The sequence below is a fragment of the Falco rusticolus genome, chromosome 6 (genome assembly GCF_015220075.1).
Source record: "Falco rusticolus isolate bFalRus1 chromosome 6, bFalRus1.pri, whole genome shotgun sequence".
Lineage (NCBI taxonomy): Eukaryota > Metazoa > Chordata > Aves > Falconiformes > Falconidae > Falco > Falco rusticolus.
This window is the reverse complement of record NC_051192.1, coordinates 47,358,067-47,382,333: the sequence shown is the minus strand read 5'-3', so window position 1 is coordinate 47,382,333 and position 24,267 is coordinate 47,358,067. Positions and strand designations below refer to the sequence as shown.

General features: G+C 34.8%; 1 protein-coding gene across 1 annotated transcript in view; it reads left to right on the top strand.

Annotated features, from left to right (window-relative positions):
* Positions 1-24,267, top strand: part of ADGB (androglobin) — a 118,218-nt gene that overhangs the window by 40,261 nt on the left and 53,690 nt on the right. Inside the window, exons 10-14 of the mRNA XM_037393047.1 lie at positions 5,078-5,172; positions 7,233-7,407; positions 8,160-8,250; positions 10,983-11,127; positions 19,384-19,429. Coding sequence (XP_037248944.1) covers positions 5,078-5,172; positions 7,233-7,407; positions 8,160-8,250; positions 10,983-11,127; positions 19,384-19,429 — 552 coding nt within the window. The remainder of the gene's footprint in view (positions 1-5,077; positions 5,173-7,232; positions 7,408-8,159; positions 8,251-10,982; positions 11,128-19,383; positions 19,430-24,267) is intronic.

Sequence of the window (24,267 nt, the reverse complement as noted above, 5' to 3'; positions counted from 1 at the left end):
CACAAGTGAATAATATGAATAAATTCAACTGATCAGTCAACAAGAAATGTTGTGCTTAGTAGCATAAAATACAGAAAATCTTCATTATTGTGCATTAAGCTGATTTGCTTTTGTGGTTGCTTATATTTGCATATATGCAGCATTTCCATTTGGCTAGCAGTAGGAAACATTTAATAACTAGAATATTATCTAGTTGCAAATCAAGACGTAAGAGTAGGTAGAACATCTGTCTTTGGGGAAATAGCTTCAAAGTAAAAATGTATAACAAGAATGCAATTCATTATGTAAATTGGATTCCTGATTCTTGATTTAAATCCTGATTAAAATTAGTGGTTTAAATAATTTTAATTTATATCAAACAGATATTGCTGTTTGTCATCATATTAATTTGCATTCCTACCTTATATACTATTAAAAGAGTTAAACAGCAATACATTTTAAAATGTATTGCAGGACCATAATTTGCTTTAGTGGTGGTAGTTGTGGAATAGGGAATGAGATGTTCCACGTGAACAGAAGGAACGTGACTAGTACTCAAGCACATCATGGAGAAAAAGCAAAGGCAAAGCAGAAGGATCCAAATGATGAATTCTAGAAACTGTGTGAAATGAGTGAAAGCACATTAAAAATCAGGCAGTGTTTCTGTATGAAAAACTACATGGCATTTTGATCTTTGTTCTGCCATTTAAAGCACAGTTTATGTTGTTTTCTGAAAGAGAGATAGTGGCCTGTGAAGAGGTTATTTAGAAAGGTTATTTAGTTTAGGGCTCAAATACGATGGTCAGAGAACTCTTTCATCCTAGGCTTGAACCAGAAACGAGTTTTGAAAAAGATTGAGGTAGATAGCTAACTAGTAAACTTGATAAGAATTTGAACAGAACTAGATGTGGAGATTATAAAGTCAGAGGCAGTGAGATAATTTAAGATTGTTGGACTGCAAGGGAAAAACCCCAGAACTGCAGTTTTAAATAATACTGAATTCAACCACATTTTTGTTGTGAGTTTGTAGCCACAGGAGAAGAAGCTTGCAGGCTTTATGAGACACAAGGGCTGGGTTCAAAGTCAGACTTCTGAGGCAGTAGTTGCAAAAAGTTTCCAAATTTTCTTGGGAATGTTGTAACAGTGACTTTACTAAATGCAACAATGTTTTTTTTTCTTTTTTTTTTTTGTTACCTTTCAAGCCACTTATGAAAAAAATAATCATTTTGAGCACCATAAAAGTATGTATTTCCTTATTGCAATATTTTGCTCTACCTGTTGAGTGTGAGGACTTTGAGGGAATTGTTCTTTCTGTGATAAATGTGAATTATTTCTAAAGAGGTATTTAAGTATTCTTGATATTGTTGATATTTTATTTCTAAAATGACAAAACTTTTTGTATTCATTGCATTGTATAGGCATTACCTTGTTTAGTTTCGTACATATTGACATACCACTTACTTCTAAGTATTTGGAAACTTCTCTTACAGGCTTTTGGTTTTGTGTGGGTTATGATGTTTTGGTGGATTGAGGCTGGCTGGCAGCTAAGCCCCCACCCAGTCACTCACACCCCACCAGTGGGATGGCAGAGAGAATCAGTAGTATTGAACCTCTTGCCCACCTCCAGCATGCTCGCTGGGGTAGCAGAGGAAGAAACAGAAAGATTTAACGCTATGTGAGTGCTGCTCAGCAACAGCTGACACATTTGGATCTGTTACCAACACTGTTTTGGTCACATATCTAAAACACAGCACCACATGGGCTGCTGTGAAGAAAGTTAGCTCCATCCCAACCAGACCCAACACAAATGTATAGATACACTTCTGAATCACTTAAGTACTCAAAGCAATGCCTACTGCACTCCTGAAAGTTACAGGATCCTCAAAATATTGGACCTGTTTCTCTATTCATCCTGTTGCATGGACCCAGCAGAATAAGGAGCCCTTCACCTAGGCATTCAGGGCTCTTCCTGAGAGCAACCAGCTCTCTGGTCCTGTGGCTTGTCAGCCAGCCAGTCCTTGGGAAGCTTTTGTAGACAATTCAAGTGTTCCTCCTGGCCCATTTTAGCACACAATCTGCAGTTTTCCACTCAGCAGCTTTTCTTCCAATAACTATTTCTCCTTTCATACCTAGGAGTCAGTTTATTCCATAAAAAGTGTTTATGATGATATGATGGGATCTACTTGGGCCCCTTGTCCCTATAAAGAACCACCACTCCACTTTTCATTTATGTTTCTAGAGTAATGATTTTCCTAATAATTTCTGAACTGCTGGAAAGGGAATACTATTCCACTGGAGAGGGCGTTAGCCAGGTATTTGAGCATTTGTTCTACAAGTCAGCCATTTATTTTTGCTAAGTCTCATTGTGCCTTGATACGAGTTTTGTAATTAGAGACAATAGTATTTTCACAATATTATAATATTACACAAGTGTTGGAAGAGTTCTTTTCATTTTCCTTTGCCTATTCAAAAGAGTTTTCACTTAGAAGTAGGGACCAGAGCCTAGCATTTTGTTCCAGCTTTTCAAATGCATATTACCATACTGTAATATTTATGTCAATTCTGAAAAGCACGTACATCGTTTTTCTGAAGAATAGAAAACCACCCTCCAATAGACTAAGCTAATCCATGCCTAACACAACCACAGAGGTTAACATAAGAGCTGCATACATGATAAGAAGGATATTAAAAGCCAACTGAAGTGTTTTGGAAAGTTAAAACTCAGCATCAGCCTGTTTGACAAAAAAATATTTAATAGAAACATTAAGGTACAGTGAGAAAATTCTTTTGTGAGTCTTCAAAACCTATGATTTTTTAAAAAATAAAAACAGTTCAGAACTACTGAAACTAGTAATTTTAATTCCTGGTCTGTCTTTTTAAGTGGCTGAATATATATTTTACATGGATCAATTCAAATGATACTTTCCCTTCTACCAGGGACTGAAACATTTGTTCAGGTTCCGTAGTACTCACTCTCTGTAAATGAATTTGCAAAGCCATGAATGTGAAACATAAGCAGCTACAAGAATTCAGAAATTTTTAGCAAAGCACCATAGAATTCTTAAATCCACATGGGTGGCTATAAATAACGGGCTTTGTTGAATCTGTTTTGTTGTACCATATGTTATAAAATTTTTCATCAAGGCTATCAGTCTTAAGTAGTTTCCCCAGATGCTGATTTCACACTAATCAACAGTACACTTGGTGGCAAATAATTTGCATACATCCTCCTTACTTTTTGTACAGTGGGAAAAGGTCAAGTAATATATTATTTTTTAAAACATACTGGCATATCTAAAAAATCTTTCTAGTATTGTAATAGTATTATTAAAGTGAATATGGTGTGCCTGGTTAATCATTTGCATGCTCTAATAATTTGTTCATTGCTGTTTATTGTCTGTCCTGCAGACATTGTATTTCACAACCCATCTGGACTGAGTGTGACCTCTTTACATTCCACCTGGTATTTGGTTAGATACTTTTATTTGATAAATACTTCTGCAAGCAATGAAACTGATATGTCTTGTGGCAGTACTGTTCTGTAGTGTGTAAGACATCATAGTTACTACTGCCGTATTTGTAACAGATCAGATATGTCAGTAGACACTGAGATTAAACCTAGATTATAGCCTTGCTTTTGAATAAATTGAAACCCACAGCTAACACAAGAGCTGTGGTTGATACAGAAATCGCAAGCGTGCAGTGAGAAATATTAAGAATCCACTGGAAAATAACTCTGATTTACCATCAGCTGATATTTAATTAAGTAATTGAATTTCTGGAAGAGTATTTAAGATTCAGAGATATCTTACTGTTTTAAGAAAAATAATATGACAAATCGTCTAAATAAATGGAGTCTGGTATTTTCCAGCCACTTGTCTGTCTTTCCTTTTCCTTTCTTTTCCCTTTTCTTTCTTTTTTTTTTCTTAATATGCAGATAGCATTGTTTTATTCCATTTCACAGAAAATACCTATTCTTAGAACAACTTCCAGCTGAATACTTACTAAGTGTAGGAAGCAATTATCCTGTATTTGAGGTGGAGCTGAAGAGAACAAAGACAAGACATTGTGGTGAAAAACAGGTGTCACAACCTGTGTACTGAAATCTGCTCTTCATATGCTTTCTTAGATGACTAAGAGAAAACAGAAATAGTTTTCTGTTGGAGCTGCCTTTTAGGTCAAACTGCAGACCTGTGTTTCTAATACTGTCTTTTTTAGATTTCTAGTTTTCCTTTAGCATGAGTGAACTGGCTGTCAGCCAGACAGCTTTGGTTTCTCTTCATTCAGGAATTAACAATGGCTTCTTTCACAGATACAGGTATGAGATGATTGCATGGTTGCCTAGTGCAACAGGTTCCTAGGGGTAACAAAGCGAACATGCCCTTGCTTCTATGCCTTGCCTCTGGCAGAATTAAAAGAAAAAAAGCTCCCATAGGGTGTGGGATAAGAGCTATGGAGTCATACCCTCACGCTTTCCGAGGCAGCCATCATCACCTCCATTCTCCCATCTCCTTGGCAGAAGTATGAGCAACAACCCTGGTTTATAAGCACTTTGTTTCTCAAACTGCTTATCTCAAGCTTCATATCCATGGCAAAAGTGGCCAGAGCACTGGATTTTGATTCTTTTGTTGGCAAGGTTGAATTTTGCTTTCACTGGTGAGCAGCCTTTAGCTAGTACTGACCAGTCGGTGCTTTTTTATTTCATCTACCCAGATGGTGTGTATTGTGTTCTTCATGCTAGTATCTAGTATTTTTAAATTTTGAAAAAAAAGCAAAATAACGATGTCAAGAGCTACATCTGACCTTTTGCATTTCTAAGTCGTGGTTTCTGTTATTCACTTGTGTAGAAGAAATAAAATATGCAAAGTAGATGACCTAAATAGATTAAGAATTAAAACAATGAGTTTTTTCCATCTATGGCTTCTCTTCTGAGTAGTTTTCAATGAGCTCTTGTTTTCAATGAAATAACAGTCAGTAAAAGAAAAGAATAATAAAAATAAGGCAGAGAAAGCAGAATAATTTAGAGTGAGATACAATAACATTTATTGACTGTTTACAGCTTACCCGGTTCTAAGGTATGTTGATGTTTTCTGTGTAGAGTCTTCTGTGCCAGCCCAGCCCGAAATGGCCGTGTATGCTGCCTGTGTACCACTACACTTGTTTGAAGAGGATATTTTTTCGTTAGGGCAGATGGTAAGGTTCTGTGCTCTGAGAACAGGAAGGCATTACTTATTTTATTATCAGGGAGTTTCATTTGTAGCATCTATGTTGTAAAAAAAATAAAATAAAATTAGTGTCGTGAAGCTGTCGCCAGGTAATAACAACCAGTTAAATTTATCTGTATTCTGAACATGCATTTTCTTGCCACAGCCTGCTCATTTTTTCAGTTTTTTCCACTTTCCTCTGGATCCCAGAAGCTGAAGTCTCCTAGGAGAGACTAGTTTTGGACTAGAAAGTGCATCATGATGAGAGACTTCTAAATGGAAAGCCTAATTATTTTAAGGGCTACTTGAAAAACATGAGTTTTTTTAAGACTACAGTTACTGACTTCTCCAATATACATTTTCTGATATGTTTTCTATAAGGAATAGCATGTTTATATCCTTGTATATCATTGGTGTTGCAACTGGTGAAAGCAGCTGGACAGAGTATAACATCATGCAGCTGGGGAAAAAAACAATGCTTAAATTTCCACTTAGTCACTCACGTTCTGCAGAAAGCTATTAGTAATCCAGAGCAGGCTTTCTTGAGTTGGTTATTAATTAGATCAAATATTTTGTACATTTAAATCATATTTATCGTAATTAGAACATTAAAATTTCAGCTGCCTTTTCAGGAAACTGATAGGCTTCATAGAATAAAGAAATTTACACAAATGGTTTGCAGGTGTTATGCTTACTGCTCGTAATTCTTGCATTTTCTTTTTAGATTTTCTTTAAATTGTGTTATGTATTTTAAGCTGTTTTGAAGACTAGCTTGTTCTCTGTGATTTTATTTTAGTTTAATTTAAGTTCTCAAACAATACAGTCTCTTTGCTAATAATAAGTCATCAAAAATCAAACAAAATGGTGACATAGGGATATGTTGTTCCTGCCACTTAACGTCTTGAGTCTCAAACTTGGCTTCAGTGTGTTAGGGTATAAAGATGACTGAAAAAGAGGCATGGCAGACCAAATAGGATGAGGCAGATGAATCTATATATCTAAACCAGTATTTTAGTAAAAACTGCCAGAAAAACGGAAATTGTCAGAAATTAAACATAGAAGTAAGTGTAGTAGATTTCTTGTGGTTAAAATGGTTTAAAAAACACCATTCCTGTAATATATCTTTATACATTCAGAGGTCAAAGGAGGCTGTTATATTGCTTGTGTACTTTACCATGTTTAATTTGATCCTCTCCTTTCATGTAACTTTTGACAACCACAGCTACATTCTTTGCAGAGTTTGTACAGAACATTAGGAACATTTGACGGAGCAGGAGCAATTAAGAGACTTGCTGATGAGCATGTTAAAGCAATAAGTTATGGGTGGTTTATTTAGCAAATAAAAGGTGTATTTTTAAAATAAAAAGGACGTAGAAATCTTGTAACAGAACTTTCCATAGTGAAAAATGTGAAATACTGGACCATTATTATTTTAATGGGAAGAGCACCACTCAATGTCCACATCTAAAATTGCTCTTAAGTCTGTTGCTAAGGGCTTTGGTACACAGGTCAGCTGCAGTGTCTTCAATGTGTTTTCTTAATTAGCCAGCTTAACTTTAATGATTTATTGGTTCAAAGTGATATTACATTATGGAGATCTCACAAGTTACCTAAAAGACCAGCTGCTTTAAGAATTGCTGCTTTTTAAATTCAGCATGAAGTAAGGACTTTTTTCCATGGAAAAAGTATTTTAAAATATGTTTATTTAAATCAAAATATTGTCACTGTTGGTTTCTTACATCTTCATTCTGCTTCACTTATATGTTCTCTGTAGCACCTAACCCAATATGGTTGTATAAATAAGTTGAAAAAAGTGACAAATCTATTATGAAAAGTAAAATATATGTAAATACTTCTAAGTACTCAATTATACTTATTCTCCTGAATATCAAATTCTAATTAGAATATTTCTGGATAGTCTTGTCAGGCGAACTATTTTTGTTTCATTCATTATCCAAGCAGTTAGATTGTGCATACTGTTCTTCTTTGTCAGAGATGTGTGATTTGAAAGATCTGACCCTACTCAGATTGTCTTTCCATGTTTTGTAGGCTGATTCTTCAGAGAAGCTGAGGCAATATGGGCTTACCCACACATGTAGCCATCCTGTCCTGATCACTAGAACTAGGTCCTGTCCTCTGACAGCACCGCCACAACCACCACCAGTTCCTCGTTGGAAACTTTTCCGTCAGAAAAAGGAAACTGTTGTGACATCTGAGCCCCAAGGTCTGTCTGCTTAAACCTCCAAAATAAAATTGTAATTACATTTTAATTATTATAAACATTTTCAACACCAAACTTAGAACATTAGTTTAATTTCAATGGAACTTCCCTAGGGATTACTTTTTCTCCCCGCAGCACCCCACCCCAATTTTGTATTACTTGCCCTTAGCCCTATTATTTCTTAAATGCTTTGGGAAGTGTCTTAATTTATCTCCAAAAATCAGTCTACTGGAGAAAATTAAGAGGGATTGCTATCAAAGCAATCATCAGCTCTCTGATGTGAAGCCATGAAAGCTTCTGAACACCTTTTAAACATTTAAAGTATGTAACTAGTCCTGCCACAACTCATAGGGTAAACTTGTTCTAGGGTTTGTCTGTACTGCATAATGGAGTTAAATGCATGATGTGAGATAGCTTGAATATGAAGGCATTGTAGGCATGCTGGCAAAACATACTGGGATAAGAAACAGAGGAAATAAGCAAAGGCAGAATATGCTGCCACAGTGGTTTTGCGCTAATTTGGAAAACCTTATGTGTAGGTTAAACACACTTCTAATACCTTGCAGAATAAGGATCAGAGTATTAAGGACTTTTTCTTTCGTGACCTAGTCACCCCTGTTTGTTATCTTCCTTTCAAGTGTATGCAGTGATATTTGGAGAATTATTTAGGGGTGATGAATCACCTAGGAGAACTATTTGTCAAAATTATACTATTAAATATTTCTTTATATATTTAACAAGCTGCTTTTTTCCAGAGCCTGTGGTAAAGAAGCCTGAAGAACATGTTGAGATCTCTAGACTATTTGTGAATTACAAATCTAATCTTATCACAATACCCACAGACATGTAAGTATTCAATGTAGTTTCAGCATTACCATTGTATTATTAGTCCATTTCACTGTGGAAGTGAGATGGCTTCTGTTTACTGGTGTCACAGGGAAAAACTGCTCAGTTCATGTAGTCTAAAGTACATCAGGATGAGAGTATTGATTTATTGATGTCATGTAATTAATTGGCAGTGAACTGTAAATCTAGGGTCAATATCAGCAGTACAACAGATAAACCACTGTACTAGATGCTTTAAAAAGTTAACCAACACCTACAAAATTCTGAACACCTTTTAATAACTAATCACAAGAATTTCTAATCACGCACACAGAGGCGTACACCTGCAATGATATGCACCCTCCTGGCACAGGGTACAAGCATGCCTTCTTTCAGGAGTGCAGATTCTTCTATGTGCACACACCTCCTGTTGGAGATGCAAGTTGGGGTGCTCAAAGCTTTAAATGCTGCTCCATAAAATCTGCTAATCTACATGCTGGTGAGAAAGGCCACCGGGAGGTGGACGTGCACGCACCTTAGGGGTGGGTTCCTACTTGTCACACCCTGTACAGCCAGTCCCCTCGGTAGATGCTTGCTTCTCAGGGCATCTGACGTTGAAGGACAGAGAGCTCTATCACGCAAAAACACTTGCAAGTTTTTCTACTCAGTGGGCCCTGAATCACAGAATATTCAGTAGGTCGCTTCCACCAGAAATAGGAATGTTCTATGAAGTCTTTCAAATTTTTCCTCAAACTACTGGTCTTTTTCAATTCCTGCACATTAACAAGGAAGTCATTGACTGGCCAGTCAGTACTTTAATGGGCATTAACTATTTGGCATGTAACGATTAATGTTAATGTTTATGAATAAAACAGGCTGTTCTCTGTCCATTATAGTTGTTACAAGAAGCCTGAGAGTGCAGGTGAAGTTCATGCTCAAAACACAACTTTGCATAAATGCCTTTTAAAGACTATTTGGAAGTCTTATAAACCCTTGAAAGCCAGGATCTTTATACAGGGTGTCTTAGAGAGGAAGTTTCAGAAATTGATGTATACATGACCTCTGGACAATATTCAGTATAATACTTGCTCACTGACAAGAAAGAAAGGCTTACCCTTAAGTGTATCAAGGCCTTGTTTGTTTTCCTATGACCCACTGCGTAACAAATTTCTGTCAGGCTTCTGCTTATGATGTAGACATTCAGCAGACAACTGCTAGAATCATTAATCTCTCATTGTGACTGAACTCCTGACAGAGGAAGTATTGAATGTATCATATACCGAATGAGCACCAAAATGTTTGTCATTTTGGAGGATGTTTCTGTTCCTCAGACTGAGTCCAACCATTTGTAAATTATTGGAGGCATGTATATTTTTTAAAGGGTGTACACCTTTTGTTAAGTACATCTCTAAGTAAACTGAATAAATTACATACTTGGCAGCTTCTGAATTTTGACCATCCTGATTTGATGGGTTGATATTAAACTAGTTAGATATTTTTTTTATTTTTAAATAGCAGCATTTGTCCATGGAAGAAATGACCTTTGAATATTCTGGGAATATCATTGTTTTGCTGATACAGTTGCATTTTATTGGTTTTAAATACATTAAATTACTTACTGTTTGTTTTGAAATAGCAGGAGTAGAAATCCATAAAAATGCTCTAGGCAATATCCATTAATAGGTTAGTAAAAGAATCAGAGAATAATAATTAAGATGTTACATTATTTGCATAACAATATATTTTATGTTGTTTTTTCATATGTAATGGGTTGTTTCATGGTCAACTGACCCATTTTGTCAAGAACAGTTTATTTAATGTGCCAAGTTTCCATGGCTATCAGCTAATTTAATGTCTTGTGATTTAATTAACAGGTAGTAACCAAAACTAAATTACAAGTATTAGCATTTCATTAAAGTAATATAGCTGCCCAAATAAGATAAGGGACTTAATACACAGTTGGGACTGAAACTATTTAATCTCTTACCTTTATTCTAATAAAATATGTTGAAACACTCAAAGGCAAGATAATTGTGACTGTTACTGATAAAAATCTTGGTATTTCATTACCTCAATCCTTAAGAAGAGGGCCAGATAACACATGCTTACATTTTTCTGTTGTTTATTGCTGCAGTAGCACAATTATGTTTATGCATGTCTAACTGGCATGTGTGTAACATTGTTTTGATCTTCTCCTAGTTCACTTAACAAGCAGTTACTGATATTTCCATCAGTTTGTACTTCTGCCTCCACTGAAGTCAGCAACGGAGCTTTCTTTTACTACAGCCAGAACAGGCCTTCCACAGGTTTCCTTGGTTATTGTGTGTGTTAGCTTAATGGTAGCTATGGAGACCTGTTTTGAGGGAAAAAAAAAACCTATTCTGACACAAAACTTTTTTTCTCTACCTCCATTTAAGTAGTGCACATTATAATTCCTTTTTTTCGTTTCTGGGGGCCATATAAATTTATTCACTTCTGGTGTTGTCATCCAGTTTTCCTCAGCTGACAGGTTTTCATTTTTTGAGAATCAGTTGGAGGCAACATTTCAGGTCTTTTGAGCATAGGTATGTGTAGAGCCAAGTAATGATAAGGAATATATGCATATATAGATTTTCTGCTGCCCTCTTAATCTGTCAAAATAAAGGAGATGCAAATTATTTTGACAAAATTCTGTTCAGAATAATAGTTATGAAGACTGTCATTTGAAAGTAAATGTATGGATTAAAGTGTTTGATTTTTCTTCTATTATTTAGCCGCTTTCCACAGTCTACCATCAAAAAAGGATTTCATTCTGTATCCTGTCTCCCTCCTGTTACTGAAAGAGATGAAAATGTAAGTGACAGTAATGTGGATATGAATCAAAGTGGGAGACACTTGAATGCAGAAGACTATTTTCAGGTAATAATTTTCCTAATTATTTTTAACTTGACCTATTTTTATATTCCAAAGAACAGTGAAAGGCAAAATAGAAAATACTTAATACTTAAACACAAGTTTTTAAAGACTTTTCAGTAAGCTTTTTTTCCCCCTGCTATATAAGTAAATCCCCTACCCTTTCCACTTCATAGTTGCATTGATGTGTACTGGGTGGGAAATCTTTCCTAATACTTTTTGGTTTAACCTTATTTTTTTATGAATTATACCTCACATTCTAAATGTCCTATTGCTAACGCTATGAAGTATTTTGGCTTTGCTCTTTAAAATCAATTTGGTGGGAGAATGTTAAGAAGATAGTCAGGTGTTGTTATAAATAAACGTTACCTCATTGATTATTGTTATTCGGCTACAGTGAAGGGTGTACCAAGGCACGTGACTATTTGAAAAATGTAAACTTCATAAACACATGCCTTTTTTTAAGGCATCCTTATTTGGTTCTTAATTGAAAGACTTCAGGCTAGATCTAGAAAAAGAGTTAAGGCTTCAAAGATTAGTTTGCCTGCTCTTAAATTTCACTTTACCTTGTAAGGGATTCCTCAGCCATGAATTAGACCCTCTGGCTTTCTGAGCGATATCATGAGAGCGACGTTCCTCCCGACAGGTTCACTAGATGCAGCACACTGACCATAGATTGCCCAAGCCACCTAAGGAAATGCTAGTTACTAAGTACTAGTCTCCACTGTAATTCTCCAAGACAGATAAGAGGAATCTTACCCAAGTTCAGTAAAACGTTACTAGGATGCCTTTGGGCAGTTCTAACTACTGTGAGGTGGTTTGGTTTTTTTTCCTTTGTTACTGTCCTTGTTTTTAAATTGGTATGTGCATGTGCTACCTAAGTCTGCTTTTAGATAAACCTTTAACAAAATGCTTCTTCTAATATTTAAATCTTATATGTTGAACAGAGAAAAATGTGTACTTCTAAAGAGTTTCTGGACAGTACACTATTTCATGCAAAATATTTTGTATAGAGAAATAATTTACAAAATAGAGAAACAGGGACATAAATATTGAAACAAACAAATAGAGCTCCACTGAGTTGACTTTATTTGCTCAATACCTACAAATGAACTCAACGTGGCAGCACCAGTATCTCTTCAATTTCATTCGCATTGCAGCTAACACTGCTCATAAGAACATTTGATAGCATTTCTCTTTTTGACTTTAAAAAAATTGAGGGGGAAAAGCAGTCTACCCAACATACAAATGCATTTAATTAAGTTCTAATCAAAATCTGTGTTCAAATCAATAAACCAGTTCTATTTTGGGGAAGATGTAATTTTAGCTTGTAAATGTTTAGTACAGTTCTCCCTGCTACATTTATTTTCTATCCCAAGCAAAGAGCGATTACTTTTTCCTTATCTGTTACATTTAGTATGATTACAGTACAGAAAATAATTTAAAAGAACCTATAAAATGTATTCATCCATAGTGCTGCATAAAGGAAAAAAGCAAGAAAATCCTTATCTGCACAATCCTGTAGTAAAGATGACCTAATAATTTTAAAATTTCTACTGTCCTTTTCTGGGCAAACAGATAAATCTACTTGGGGATAACATTTGTGGTATTTGGTTGATCTATAGTGACTTCCTGTAGGGCTGCAAGATGTGTTTGAAGATCAAAGACATACTGTTAAGGATAGTATATAATAAGGTATCTTCATGAACAAAGAAAAAGAGAATTTAGTTTGGTAGATTTTGAAGTAAAAGGGAAATAATTTTCTATGTAATTTTTGGAGTGCATATTTATAGGTTCCTCTTCAGAGATGCTCTCATATCATTTTTGTATTTCAGATGTGAAACTCAGTTGTTTTAAACTGTTCTGTATCTATTGTGTATATAGAAAATATGCATGTGTGAATATAGTTATTGTGTATTTATGATTTAAAAATAAGGCAATTCTGTAGTGAAGCAGAATTCTTTGCAATAGAATATATATGTAGCTATTTTGTGTTTTGCATACATTTTATAAACAATAGTTTAATTAGTACTTCATTAATATTTCACCTTTTAAAGTGTTTTTAATAATTGCAGCTTATGAAAATCATTACAAAAGATCTGTAAGTAGCATCTTAAAATATATAATATTTATTGGTTGTATGACTTCAGTCTCTCTAGCTGTACAGATATAGATTTAGTTATTTACAAACTATAGACATTTATGTGCTGTAAGCATAAAAGTAGTTTGGAACATCACTTTGATTTTCTTCCCTAGTCCAAAAGTGTAAAAACCACGTGAATATGGAAAGCTGGTTTGTTGCAGTAGGACACGTGGTCACGGAGAGGCAAGGGCAAGTAAGAAAATACAAGACAGGCATTGATAAAACTGGAATGGTTGGAAGAAGATATGTATGTGTCTTAGTCTGAGGGTGATCTGATTCAGCTGTGAAACGTAAGAAGTCATGAGCAGCTGACTGACTTATACTTGAACTTTTGCCTCAATTTAAAACTCAGCTGAAAATGCTATATCTATTAATAGCTGCAGTATGTGACTAGGACTGCATTTCTGTGCGTTGTAAAAGAAAATAATGTTTCTAACTTGCAGATCTATCTTAGTTTCACATATTACATCAACAAAATTACATAGATACCTCTGGGAGATTCATTATGGCGGAGCTTTCTTTCCATAGGTTTAAAACTTGAAATAAAAATATACATTTATACTTTTTTTAAAAATTGATTAATGATTTAAAAAGCAAACACTGAAAGAGAAACTTTGGTAAACTCACTAGAGTACTGGTAATTTGTAGAATTTTGTGTTGTAGTATCCTGGGTGTGAATAACTTTGGCTCCATTTTAAACTGTGCAGTTGCTATTCGGGAGACCTCTGCTTTGAAAACTTTGATATAGATTTGGTAGATCTTTGGGATGCAGTAGTTTTATGCTTTGAGCTGACTGAAATTCAGTCAGTTGCTATGCCAGACACTCAGCAAGTTAAAATTGGCATATTTCAATTCACTGCAATGTAAACTGTATGAAGTTACATCACTGAATATCTGCTTCACTGTTCCTAAGGTCTGTTGTCACAGAAACAGAGACCAGTGATAAATGAAAGATAAAATTTTAGGAGCCAGATAAACCTTCTTTGAAGAATATCAAGTTGAAAGACATGGCATTATCCCTCGTGTTCCCAAAGTACTCCTCCCAAAGAACAAAAAAATGCTTTATTATTGATTTTTTTCAAACTTTTTTTGCCTTGAATTTCCCATCCCCTCTGATTTTACAGTTCTGAAAGCTTTGTAGATTTGCATTAGGAAAAAAAATCTTTAAAAATATCTCTTTTTGGTAGTTAAATTGACCTTGAATCACACTATTATTAAGGAAATAAATTTTGTGAATTTTTTAAAAACCTCCATAAAATAGGGCCCAGTTCTTTAATGAAAAGGCTTGCTTTTATTTTTCTTCACTAGGAAGGTAAGTAAATTATACATGTAAGATGTGCTGAAACGCATGTGAAAGTAGGATTTTGGCTTTTTCCAGTTGGCTGGAAAAAATTATAATTATTTGTGGAATAATAGCTTCCTGAAATAGAAAGATTTTAGAATCTGATTTTTTTTCTTTAATTTTTGTTCCTTATCCATTTTTGTGGTCAGGAAAAAAGTGAAAGTGTCGTCATATGTAAATTGCACAGTGTCTTACAGTTTTCTGGAACAGTAATTTTGGCAAACTCACTTGAGAAAAAGATGATCCTGGAATAGTATTTCCTTGTAGCTCTGCCATTAAAAAGCCTACTGGAATACCCTTCCATCATTGTGATGAATTCTTTAACACAAGTTATCTCTAATTCCATTGAGAAGAAAGCTGTTTGCATTCTGTTTGAGGAAATGTTGACTCAGTAACAAAGCAAGAAAAATCTAAGCCAAGTATGTTTACCCTCAGAATTTGCAGCGGCTACTAGGTATTTTAATAGACTGACCTGATTGCTATATTCAGAAATCTTAAGCAGAACACTCCAATCTTCCTTTTTGGCTTCTTCAGCGCCAAGCTCCCTGGCAATGCTATTTTCTAGAGCAGAAGGGTTAAAATTGCCACTCTCTCCCACTGATATAAACACAATACACTTGCTTTTCAATGTTTGTGTTTACCTAGTTTTTCTTAGTTCAGTGCCGTCCTTTTATATATGCAAGCTCAGTCTTGCCTTCTGCTTTACAACTGTTCCCTGTCTATTTAGTTTACATGCTGTGTTGTGTGCTTTTCTCATGTTCCTTATAAACATTCAGGACTTGTATCATAACAAGTCCTTTTTTTTCCTCATTTTAATCCTTCGGAGGCTGTATTTCATAAGCCCAGTGAATTGGTATTGAGTCAACAGGAGGGCTATGTAGAAAATGAAAAATTCAATTTTCTTCGCAGATTTTAGAGTTTTGAAAATTGCTTCGGTCTGCACAAAATTAAATGTACAAAATACACAAAACCTGTGCAAAATCCTGTTTATTTTTTCAGGAAAAAAGTATACATGAGATGAGGTACATGAATTAGAAGAGGGACACAAATTCAGACACTTGTGGTATAGAGAATCTTTCCGATGCACCCACAAGTATCTGCTTGCTTATACAGATGGGACAGCTCCCAACATTAGAGACTGAATAAAAGAGAAGCTGAGTTGGTAATCCAATGTTTTTAAGCCATTCCTAAACCTCGGTCTGTGCACAACTTTGCAGCTGTTCTTTTGTACCAGTGCCTTTTTTCAGGAGCCACCTCTCTTACTTTTGCTCACATCACAGCTAAAACAAGAACTGGTATTCCATGGAGTGAAAACACTGACTCAGGAACAGGCAAAAAACATTGTGTCCAAGTGACTGTAGATGCAAAACTCTTTGATGATACGACTCTCAGGTCAACATGAAGCCTAGAAATGTAATACAGGGTTCAATCTTAAGAAGTATTTTGGTCATCTTTGTCATTTTGGAGGTAGATTCAAAATGGATTTTTTTAATCTTAACAGTGGTGTATTTGAAGCTTTATTCCTTTACCTGCCATTATATCCATATACATGTATATCTATTTGGAAGAAGACTGGTGTTTTTTATTAAATAACTGGTGTGAAAAGATTTGCCATGCGTCATTTCTACAATAGAAAAGGATACTGGGCTTATAAAAGTATCAGATTTTTAAAACATTATTTGGTGGATTTGAATAAAATAATGACGTAACTAATGTTAGGAGGCTGAAAAATGAGCAAATCCTCAAAAGTAGCAAGATAGCTATACATTTGTGAATTACCATTATTTTTACAATTATGTGTTAATGATTTTAAAGCATAATAGATGATATATTAGATTTTTAAGTTTACCGGCAAATTTTCCTCACATGTTGCATTCAGATTTCTCATTAATTGCAGGAAGAACATTGAGTAACTAAATTCTCTGGAGTCTGTGTGCATCCTTTCATGCTTCACAGCTGGATACAAGTACTATTTATTTACTTATTTATTTATCCATCCACTACTGTGGCAGCAGACCTGACCTTTCAGACAACATGTGTTCATTAAGGTGTTAATGAACGTTAGTTTCTTTTTCTGTGCCAATGTCTGTTGTTGTAGCTGAGACAATAGCATAACAGAATGAAAACTTCCTTGACATTCCCAGTTGTCCCAGAATCAGTGAGGTTTAGGTAGACAGATACATCCCTTACCATTAGAGAAGCAGACAGCTTTTGACTAGGTTATGTTTGTGTTCCAAAAACTGAGTAAATCAGCCTACAGGAGTCTCTACACACATCTCAGACTGGCTGAAGTAACATCACTAAGCATCCAGATTTTCAGGGTATGTTCTTCTTTACTGAAAATTCTGTTGAAGCAGTTTTGGAGGGTTTTCTGTATCCTTCCAGGCCTTCCTGCTGCCAGCTGTTAATACCAACAAAGTAGCCCTATAGTAAGCTGCCCCATGTCCATACTAGAAGCATGGATCATGTGTACTGTTCATGAACAGTAAATCTGGCAGAAAGTGCTAGACTCATGGTACAAACGTTACCATCTCCAAGGCTTGGACAGTCGATCTGATACTTTTTATGCTTTGGACATGTCTAGGATTTCTGAGAAGAAACTCGAGAAATTGTACAGTTGAGATGTGCCTGTTTGGTGAATCCTGTGACTCCTACAAATTTGGCAATATTGGAATCTTGCAGGTTGTAGACTCCCATGAAGAAATATGACCGCTGTATGCATGTGTTCTTCTGAAGTTGATTTAAAGGGGAGAACTGTTTCAGACCCAAATGTTGAGGCATGACTGTCAATGTCATGTGACAAGTGCTGACAGCTTCCTTTAGTTTTGCACAGTTGTATGTACCAAAGTCTGGAAACAGGTACATGGTCAATCAAAAAAATTCTGTTTTGTCCTTTTCAGCTCATTTGCTCTAGAAAAGCAAGAAAACAATCCAAAAAGGGACCTGTAAGACTTAATATATTTCAACTACCAATTTTTTCAGCCACCTGTTAACAATTTCAACAATGTCTGTTTTTCTCTTAATTGCTGTTTATATTAGATCTGTCCCCAGCTTTGACTCATGAATATTTTTTAAAAAAACCCACAATGAACTTGGAATAAAATTTAGGGTTTGTGCTGTGCAGAAATGGGCTTTCAAATTTTCTCAAACAATACTGAGTTAATTTATAATTATTAAACTATTTGGTACTTTGTATTTTGGGACAGAGACTTAAATCTGTAGTTTATTCTCTCAACTCTTGTGTTTAGTTAGTTCAGAGATCAAATACCTAATATTTTGATAGAGATGAGATTCCTGAGTCTAATCTGGGCCTGTGAATGTGCTGTAAAATATTGCAGAAAGATTTTTACTGCAACCAGGAATTAAAGTAGAACACTATAAGTCTTTAAAGGAAGCATTCGCAGGTCCCTTCATATTGTGTACGCAACATAGTCTGTAATAGGAAGTTTCAGGCACAACCTGGATTTACAGAACAATGACTTTGTGCAAGCTTTAGGTACTGTTCTGACCTACCATCCAGTCTAACTTACTCAGACTAGAAATGATATCTGTCTGCCCCTGAAAAAAATGTTTCTAGATTGTGCTGAGAAAGTATAAATGCAGCTTCAAGTCATTATAGCTGCCACAACTCCTCTTTGAAATGCAGAACAGAGAATCACTGTGTCCCCAGATGCTGGCCAGCTCAATGCTATCTGTTTCAGCATTAGTGCCTTTGACACATGTAGAGGTGGGTATATGTGAGGACTTCGGGGGGAAGTGTGACAAAACTTGTTAAAGGGAGACCAGGTGTGAAAAGAAGCTTGAAAATTTGTTTGCAGTAGTCTTTTTATGTTCTAGTATTTGTCCTTGCAAAGGCAAAGCTAGTTCAGTTAACCCATTAATAAAACTACATTCAAATAGGAAATAAGCTGGAAACTGTGGAATCTTTCTTGGGCTTTCCCTCCTTAAAGGGGAAAAAAAAAAAAAAGTGCAAGCGGGTCTTGTGCAGAGTATGTCATATTGCAGGTAAGAGGGCAGTCAGACGGAAGGATGACTAGGCGTGCATTTTTACCAATATCAAAGATTTTAATCTGTCAGTGAAAAGGATGCTGTCTTTTCAAAGTGAATGAGCGGACTTTCAGAAGGGCTGGCTAACTTAATTTCAACCTTAAATGTAGGTGGATATTGCATTCGTATTAGTTCAGCAGCTCTATCTTGGAAATGGGATTGACCAGGATAAAGTTGTTTGCCAAAAACATTAAAAAAGAGCAGGCTACTTTGTATTTATGCAGCTGATAGAAAACAAAAGATGCTGTAGCAATCAGGCATGCTGTTGCCAGTGTCAGTTGTGTATGCTTCCACAGCTTGTTGGAAAAGGACATATACTTTCCAAGAATGGAAACTTAGAATAGAAAAGAACAGAAATGGTTCTGGAATAGGACTAATTAGTTCTTAGAATAGAACTTGTTTTCTTTTCAAAGAACAGTAATATCAAAGAACATTTTTTTTTTTACTAGCAGAGGACTAGGCATATGGAATAGCTTTTATCATAGACTCCAGATCACATGTACTTCTCTAGAAAAACATTAGCCTGCCTATTGGTGATGTATATGTAGGTATTATGGTGAATTTTATTTTTTCTATTTTTTCTTTTCTAAAAATATATACTACAATGATAACTTACTAGATTGTTTCTCCATCTCGGGAAGGACTGCCCCCAAACAAAGTATTTTCTTTAACAAAATAATGCAAGATTATAATAACATTGACGGGGTTTTGTTGTTTTTTTATCATATAGGAGACCACCCTCTTTTGGCAGCAAAACACACAGAGACTCAGTAAAGGTAAGTGTGTTTGAAGTTTATGTTCAGACTTCTGCCATTCCCATATTGTTTGGCCTCAATGTTAATCCTCATGTACAGATATCAACACTCTTATTTATGGATGTTGGTTTAATGGGAAAAGATTTTGAAGAACTGGTAATACCATATGTAATTACATAGAGTAGAATCTTCAGATTGCTATTTACAAATGCCTAATTTACAAGAATATTTTGAAAATATAACGCTTTTCTTAAGTTATTCACCAGTAAAATACACTGGATGTTGTACAGAGAGCTCTTTTTCTAATCACTATGAATTACACTTTTTTTTCCTCCCTGAAGTAAAAGGCAAGAAAAAAGGACAACTTCCATTTCAATAAATGTTGATTTTTTTTTTTTTTATCTGTTCAAGATTAGTATTGGAAGAGTATTCAAACTGAGTCATTTTTTCAAAATGTATACTACTTTAAGTGAACGTGTTGAGAGTTTGGTCAGGAGAAGTTACTGAGCCACTTTTAAAAAAGACGTGACCAGATTTGCTTGGTGAACAATGAACCTCTCCTAAAACTGGCTGCGAGGAAACACCTTTCCTTTTACCTTAGTTCTGAAAGTGAATTTTGGAGCAGAATAAAGTGTGAAACGTGAGTAGGATTTGTACTTTATTTACACCATGATTCATACATGTGACACATCTTGGGTTTGATTTTCAACCCTTCAGTCCACGTAGAAGCCTGTGCAATGCACCTGTGCTTTTTAAGCATTTCTGAAGATTGATTCTCATGGTGGGGAAAGGCATAAGAGTACTGTTTTAAAAAACATTTTTATTTTAATCTCTAAAATGTCTATGATCCCCTCTTGCAATAATTGAGAAATACAATACATATCTTCTCAGTTAAAGCATGTGCACAACTCCCTGACTTCTACTTAAACTAATGTCTAATTAAACCCAGTAATTTTACACACAAAGTTTAGATATTTTCACAGTTCATAACACTATTTTCATTCTGGAAAAATGTGCACCCTATCAACCATCTCTAGTAACCCTAGTAAATAGGGTAATAAGAGATAAGTTTATAAAGGGAGGGTACACGACCCAACCAAAAACCTGAGTCGTACTAGAATTATAATGAAGAGTGAGAATACATTTATGATTTTAAAATCTCTTGAAGCAAATGAAGATCATACTTCTCCAAAACCTATACTAAGAAATAGTTTTTAAACAATTTTGGTAAAATTTGTTCAGTACAAGCAAAAGATATAATTTTGAGGTTATGCTTTTAAGAACTGATACTGATTTAAAGTACTTTAGTGCTTGAATATCTTTTCTTATTAATTTTTAGTAATATCATCCTAGTAAAAAAAGAACCTAACCAAAAGAATCTCACTTTATCAAAATGCTACAAGTTAAAGAGCTGGAAATATATAATTCAGTTATTCTTTCACCTCTCAATGCCAAAACCTAACAGAGATATAATACTTTGCAGTAGACTACTCCTTAAGCCTGCCATGAATGTGTTGGGAACTTGGAGTATTTTTGTAGCTGTCACTATTAATTGTTTCTGAAGCTAGCATATCTCAATAGCCAGATTGCCATCTTTTCTGCTTACTCAAAAGTATGCTCAAGAAATGCCCATTGAAGAAAAGCTTCCATGGTACAACCAAGGAAAAGGACGAAGTGGGTATTTCCATCCTCTGGCCCATAGTACTAATAATTCACATAACTACTGTAACAAAATCATTTGTACTCAAGTTCTCTTCACAATCTCCAGGCCATCTCAACCATATGTTGTCATTTCGCTATGCAAAATCCATTTATTCCAAATTTACATAGCAAGTGTTAACAGTCATTAGAGGATTTGTAGACTTTTCTTTAAATAACACAATTCCTTTTAATGTCTTAATTATGCAATAAACCCATCTTCAAAAAATCCTTTTTAAAAGAAAAAAAAATTGGGAGAGGAAGCTTGGCGATATATCTTGGTTTAATGCTTTGCATTGTGCCATGCGCTGTAGATTATGAGGTTTACTTTGTATTACTGTTATTTCAAAACGATTTGTTACAACTAACTCCACAAAATGTGAGTGTGAATCATGAACCAAAACTGAGAGAAATAGAGAAATCTTTTAAAAAATCTTTTATTTACGAGAATGAGGGTTTTAATATACTTTTTAACATAGCTAAAATTGCCCAAATTCGAATGAGATTTCAATAACTTTGTTTTAGGGTTTGGTTACAGGTTATTAGACAGTTAAATATATGAATAATGTAATGTCAATGGAAGTTCTTTCTGTTCACTTGAATGGATTTGAAATACATTCCTATTGAGAACAGTGATATTTTACAAGTAAACTCACATATGTATACCAGTCCTTTCTTGGATATATGATTGCTTTTCAATATTTCAACCTTTTGATTTAGGAATCTCTGTCCTTCTATGTATGTTTAAACAAAAAAAAGTTTTAAAATAGTCTCATTAAACTACTTAGGCTGCTGAAGTCCAGTGAAATTTTGTGCTATGCCAAAATTCATCAAATGCAGTGCAGCGTTTTTGTCAGTGCATCGTCTGTCTGTAGAATGTCCTCAGAGTAGGAAATCATAGCTTTGCAAATTTACCAGCACAAAAAAAAATTGTCCTAAAACATATAATTACACTTCTGTGCTTTGTTGTAAAATGAAAATATGTACATTTACACTTATTCTGTGTTGTTATGATAAAGCAGTTACATTCTCTCTATAAAGTGCTCTTGTATGATTTCAAATTGCTTTTGGTGCAGATACTCAATCTGATGAAAGTTGTTTGTAGTATCACACTATTCCTACAATTATGTTATCTCAAAGAAATCTTGCTGTGCCAGTATTTGTCCAGAGACATGATGAAACTAAAATACAGGCTGAAAATTACAAAGCCAGAAAGTGAAATTTCAAATAAGCATGCTGGAATTAAGTATGACATTGCTGTACAGTGTATGCAGGCTATATTGAAGCAGTACACAGTAAGGGGAAAATTTTTTTTGATCACATACACAATCTTTATATTTTTTCATAAAAGCAGCTAGAATTTGGCATCCTGTTAAAGTGGATGATTTGATTCAAATCTATTTACTATTTTATTCCTTAAGCTGATAGATTGGTTGCCTTCAGGTTTGCAGCATTGTGTAGTGCTTTTTTCATAATGAAAATGCAATTCAGTTTAAGACAGAGCATGTATTATACTTCTGTTTCTTTGTGTGATTTTTTTACATCAAAAAATACCCACACGCACGCCCTACACCCATGGGGAAAAGAAAAACAACCCAACCCAAAGCAAAAACCCTAGAATACTCTTGAGATGTTATACTTGAATAAAATTATTTTGCCTCTCGTCCACCCATCTGCCTGTATTTGAGATTTGGTTTAGGCGTTGTACTAAATAATCTGTAGTTGGTTAGATCACTTCTTAAATTTTCTTTAAAACATTTGCTAATCTTCAAACTCAGGTAGAAAACCTTCATTCAAAGACACCTTAAGTACAGTTTTGTGGATTGAAGATTTTGTATGCCATTATCTCTGTTAGGATATGTTATAGTCTGTTATGGCAATTACCTACAACTTTCATATTCAGTGTGTTAAATTCTTGCAATTTCTGCTGCAAAAAGGAAATTTCTGGTTTTGTACTTCTACTCCAGTAAGCCAGCCTGTCTATCCCTTCTTACTGAAAATGGAAACAGGGGACTTTTTTCAACTTTGAACCATTTTAAACGTTTTCTTTGCAAGGTAGTAGTTTCTGGTTCTTTTTCATTTACTTGGCTAGCAAATGTTTTAATTTGCCTGTTACTGTGTTCTAAAGAGCTAGTTCATGACTATAAGGAGAGAGATACAAAGCATCCATATACTGAATAAATGTTAGCGTCCAAAACTGTAGTCAGTTTGATGAGGGGCTTGATTTCCATTTAAGCATCTCAGTGAAGAGCCAGTGCTTAAAAAGTAATGAGCACTTACCAAAAGCAATGACAGTCTTTGATGTTAAACTGTCATCTTTGTGTCTTCTTAGTTTAAGAACATTACTCTTTCTAATAATTTGGGGAGTTCCATGCAGTACAGTATTTTCTTACCATATAAGTAGAGATTTTTGTGATACATTCTGCTAATCTGTGTTCATTTGCTACTTTTTTCCCTTTTTTGATTAATTATTCTAGTTTGTATGCTGCTGTGCTCTAAGTTAGTGAACTGGTTTTATTTGTCTTCTGGTTTTTGTTGTTTTTTTGGGGTTTTTTTCTTTGTTGTGGGGTTTTTTTTTCAGTGGATGTTTTGTTATTCTGTATTTGAGTGTTTTCCCTTATTCATCAAGTTACTTTTTTTCTCTTGGGCTTGATTGTAACATTAATATTTTTTACTTGAGTTCTAAGTAGCATAAAATTCTGGAATTCAAATATGCTGGTCCCTTTTTCTGAAGCTCTCTGTTCTGTTTATAATAAGCTCACATTATATCCCTATGTATTTGATTCGTATTTACATTTGCTCAAGTAATTAATTATATGATACTTACAGGCAATTTTTTCTGCAATTATCTTCTATATGTCAGTTTTAAAGTACTGTTTTATACTGAACATCTCTTAAGATTTGCTTCAAATTTCTTTGTTGTTTTATTCCATAAGTTGTATCTTCGTTGTATCACCCAGTTCTTGCAGTTTCTCATAGCTGGAAGCGGCACTTCTTGCCTACAAGGTAAACAATAATTAGTTTGATTTGCTTTTTTCATATCATTCTATCAGGAAGCTCTGAACAGCACTGTCTTTGGACTACATATATCAAAAAGGATAAAATAAGCTTTTTGATGACATTCTTACAAGATTCTCATTACTTCTTCAAAGAGGAGTGAG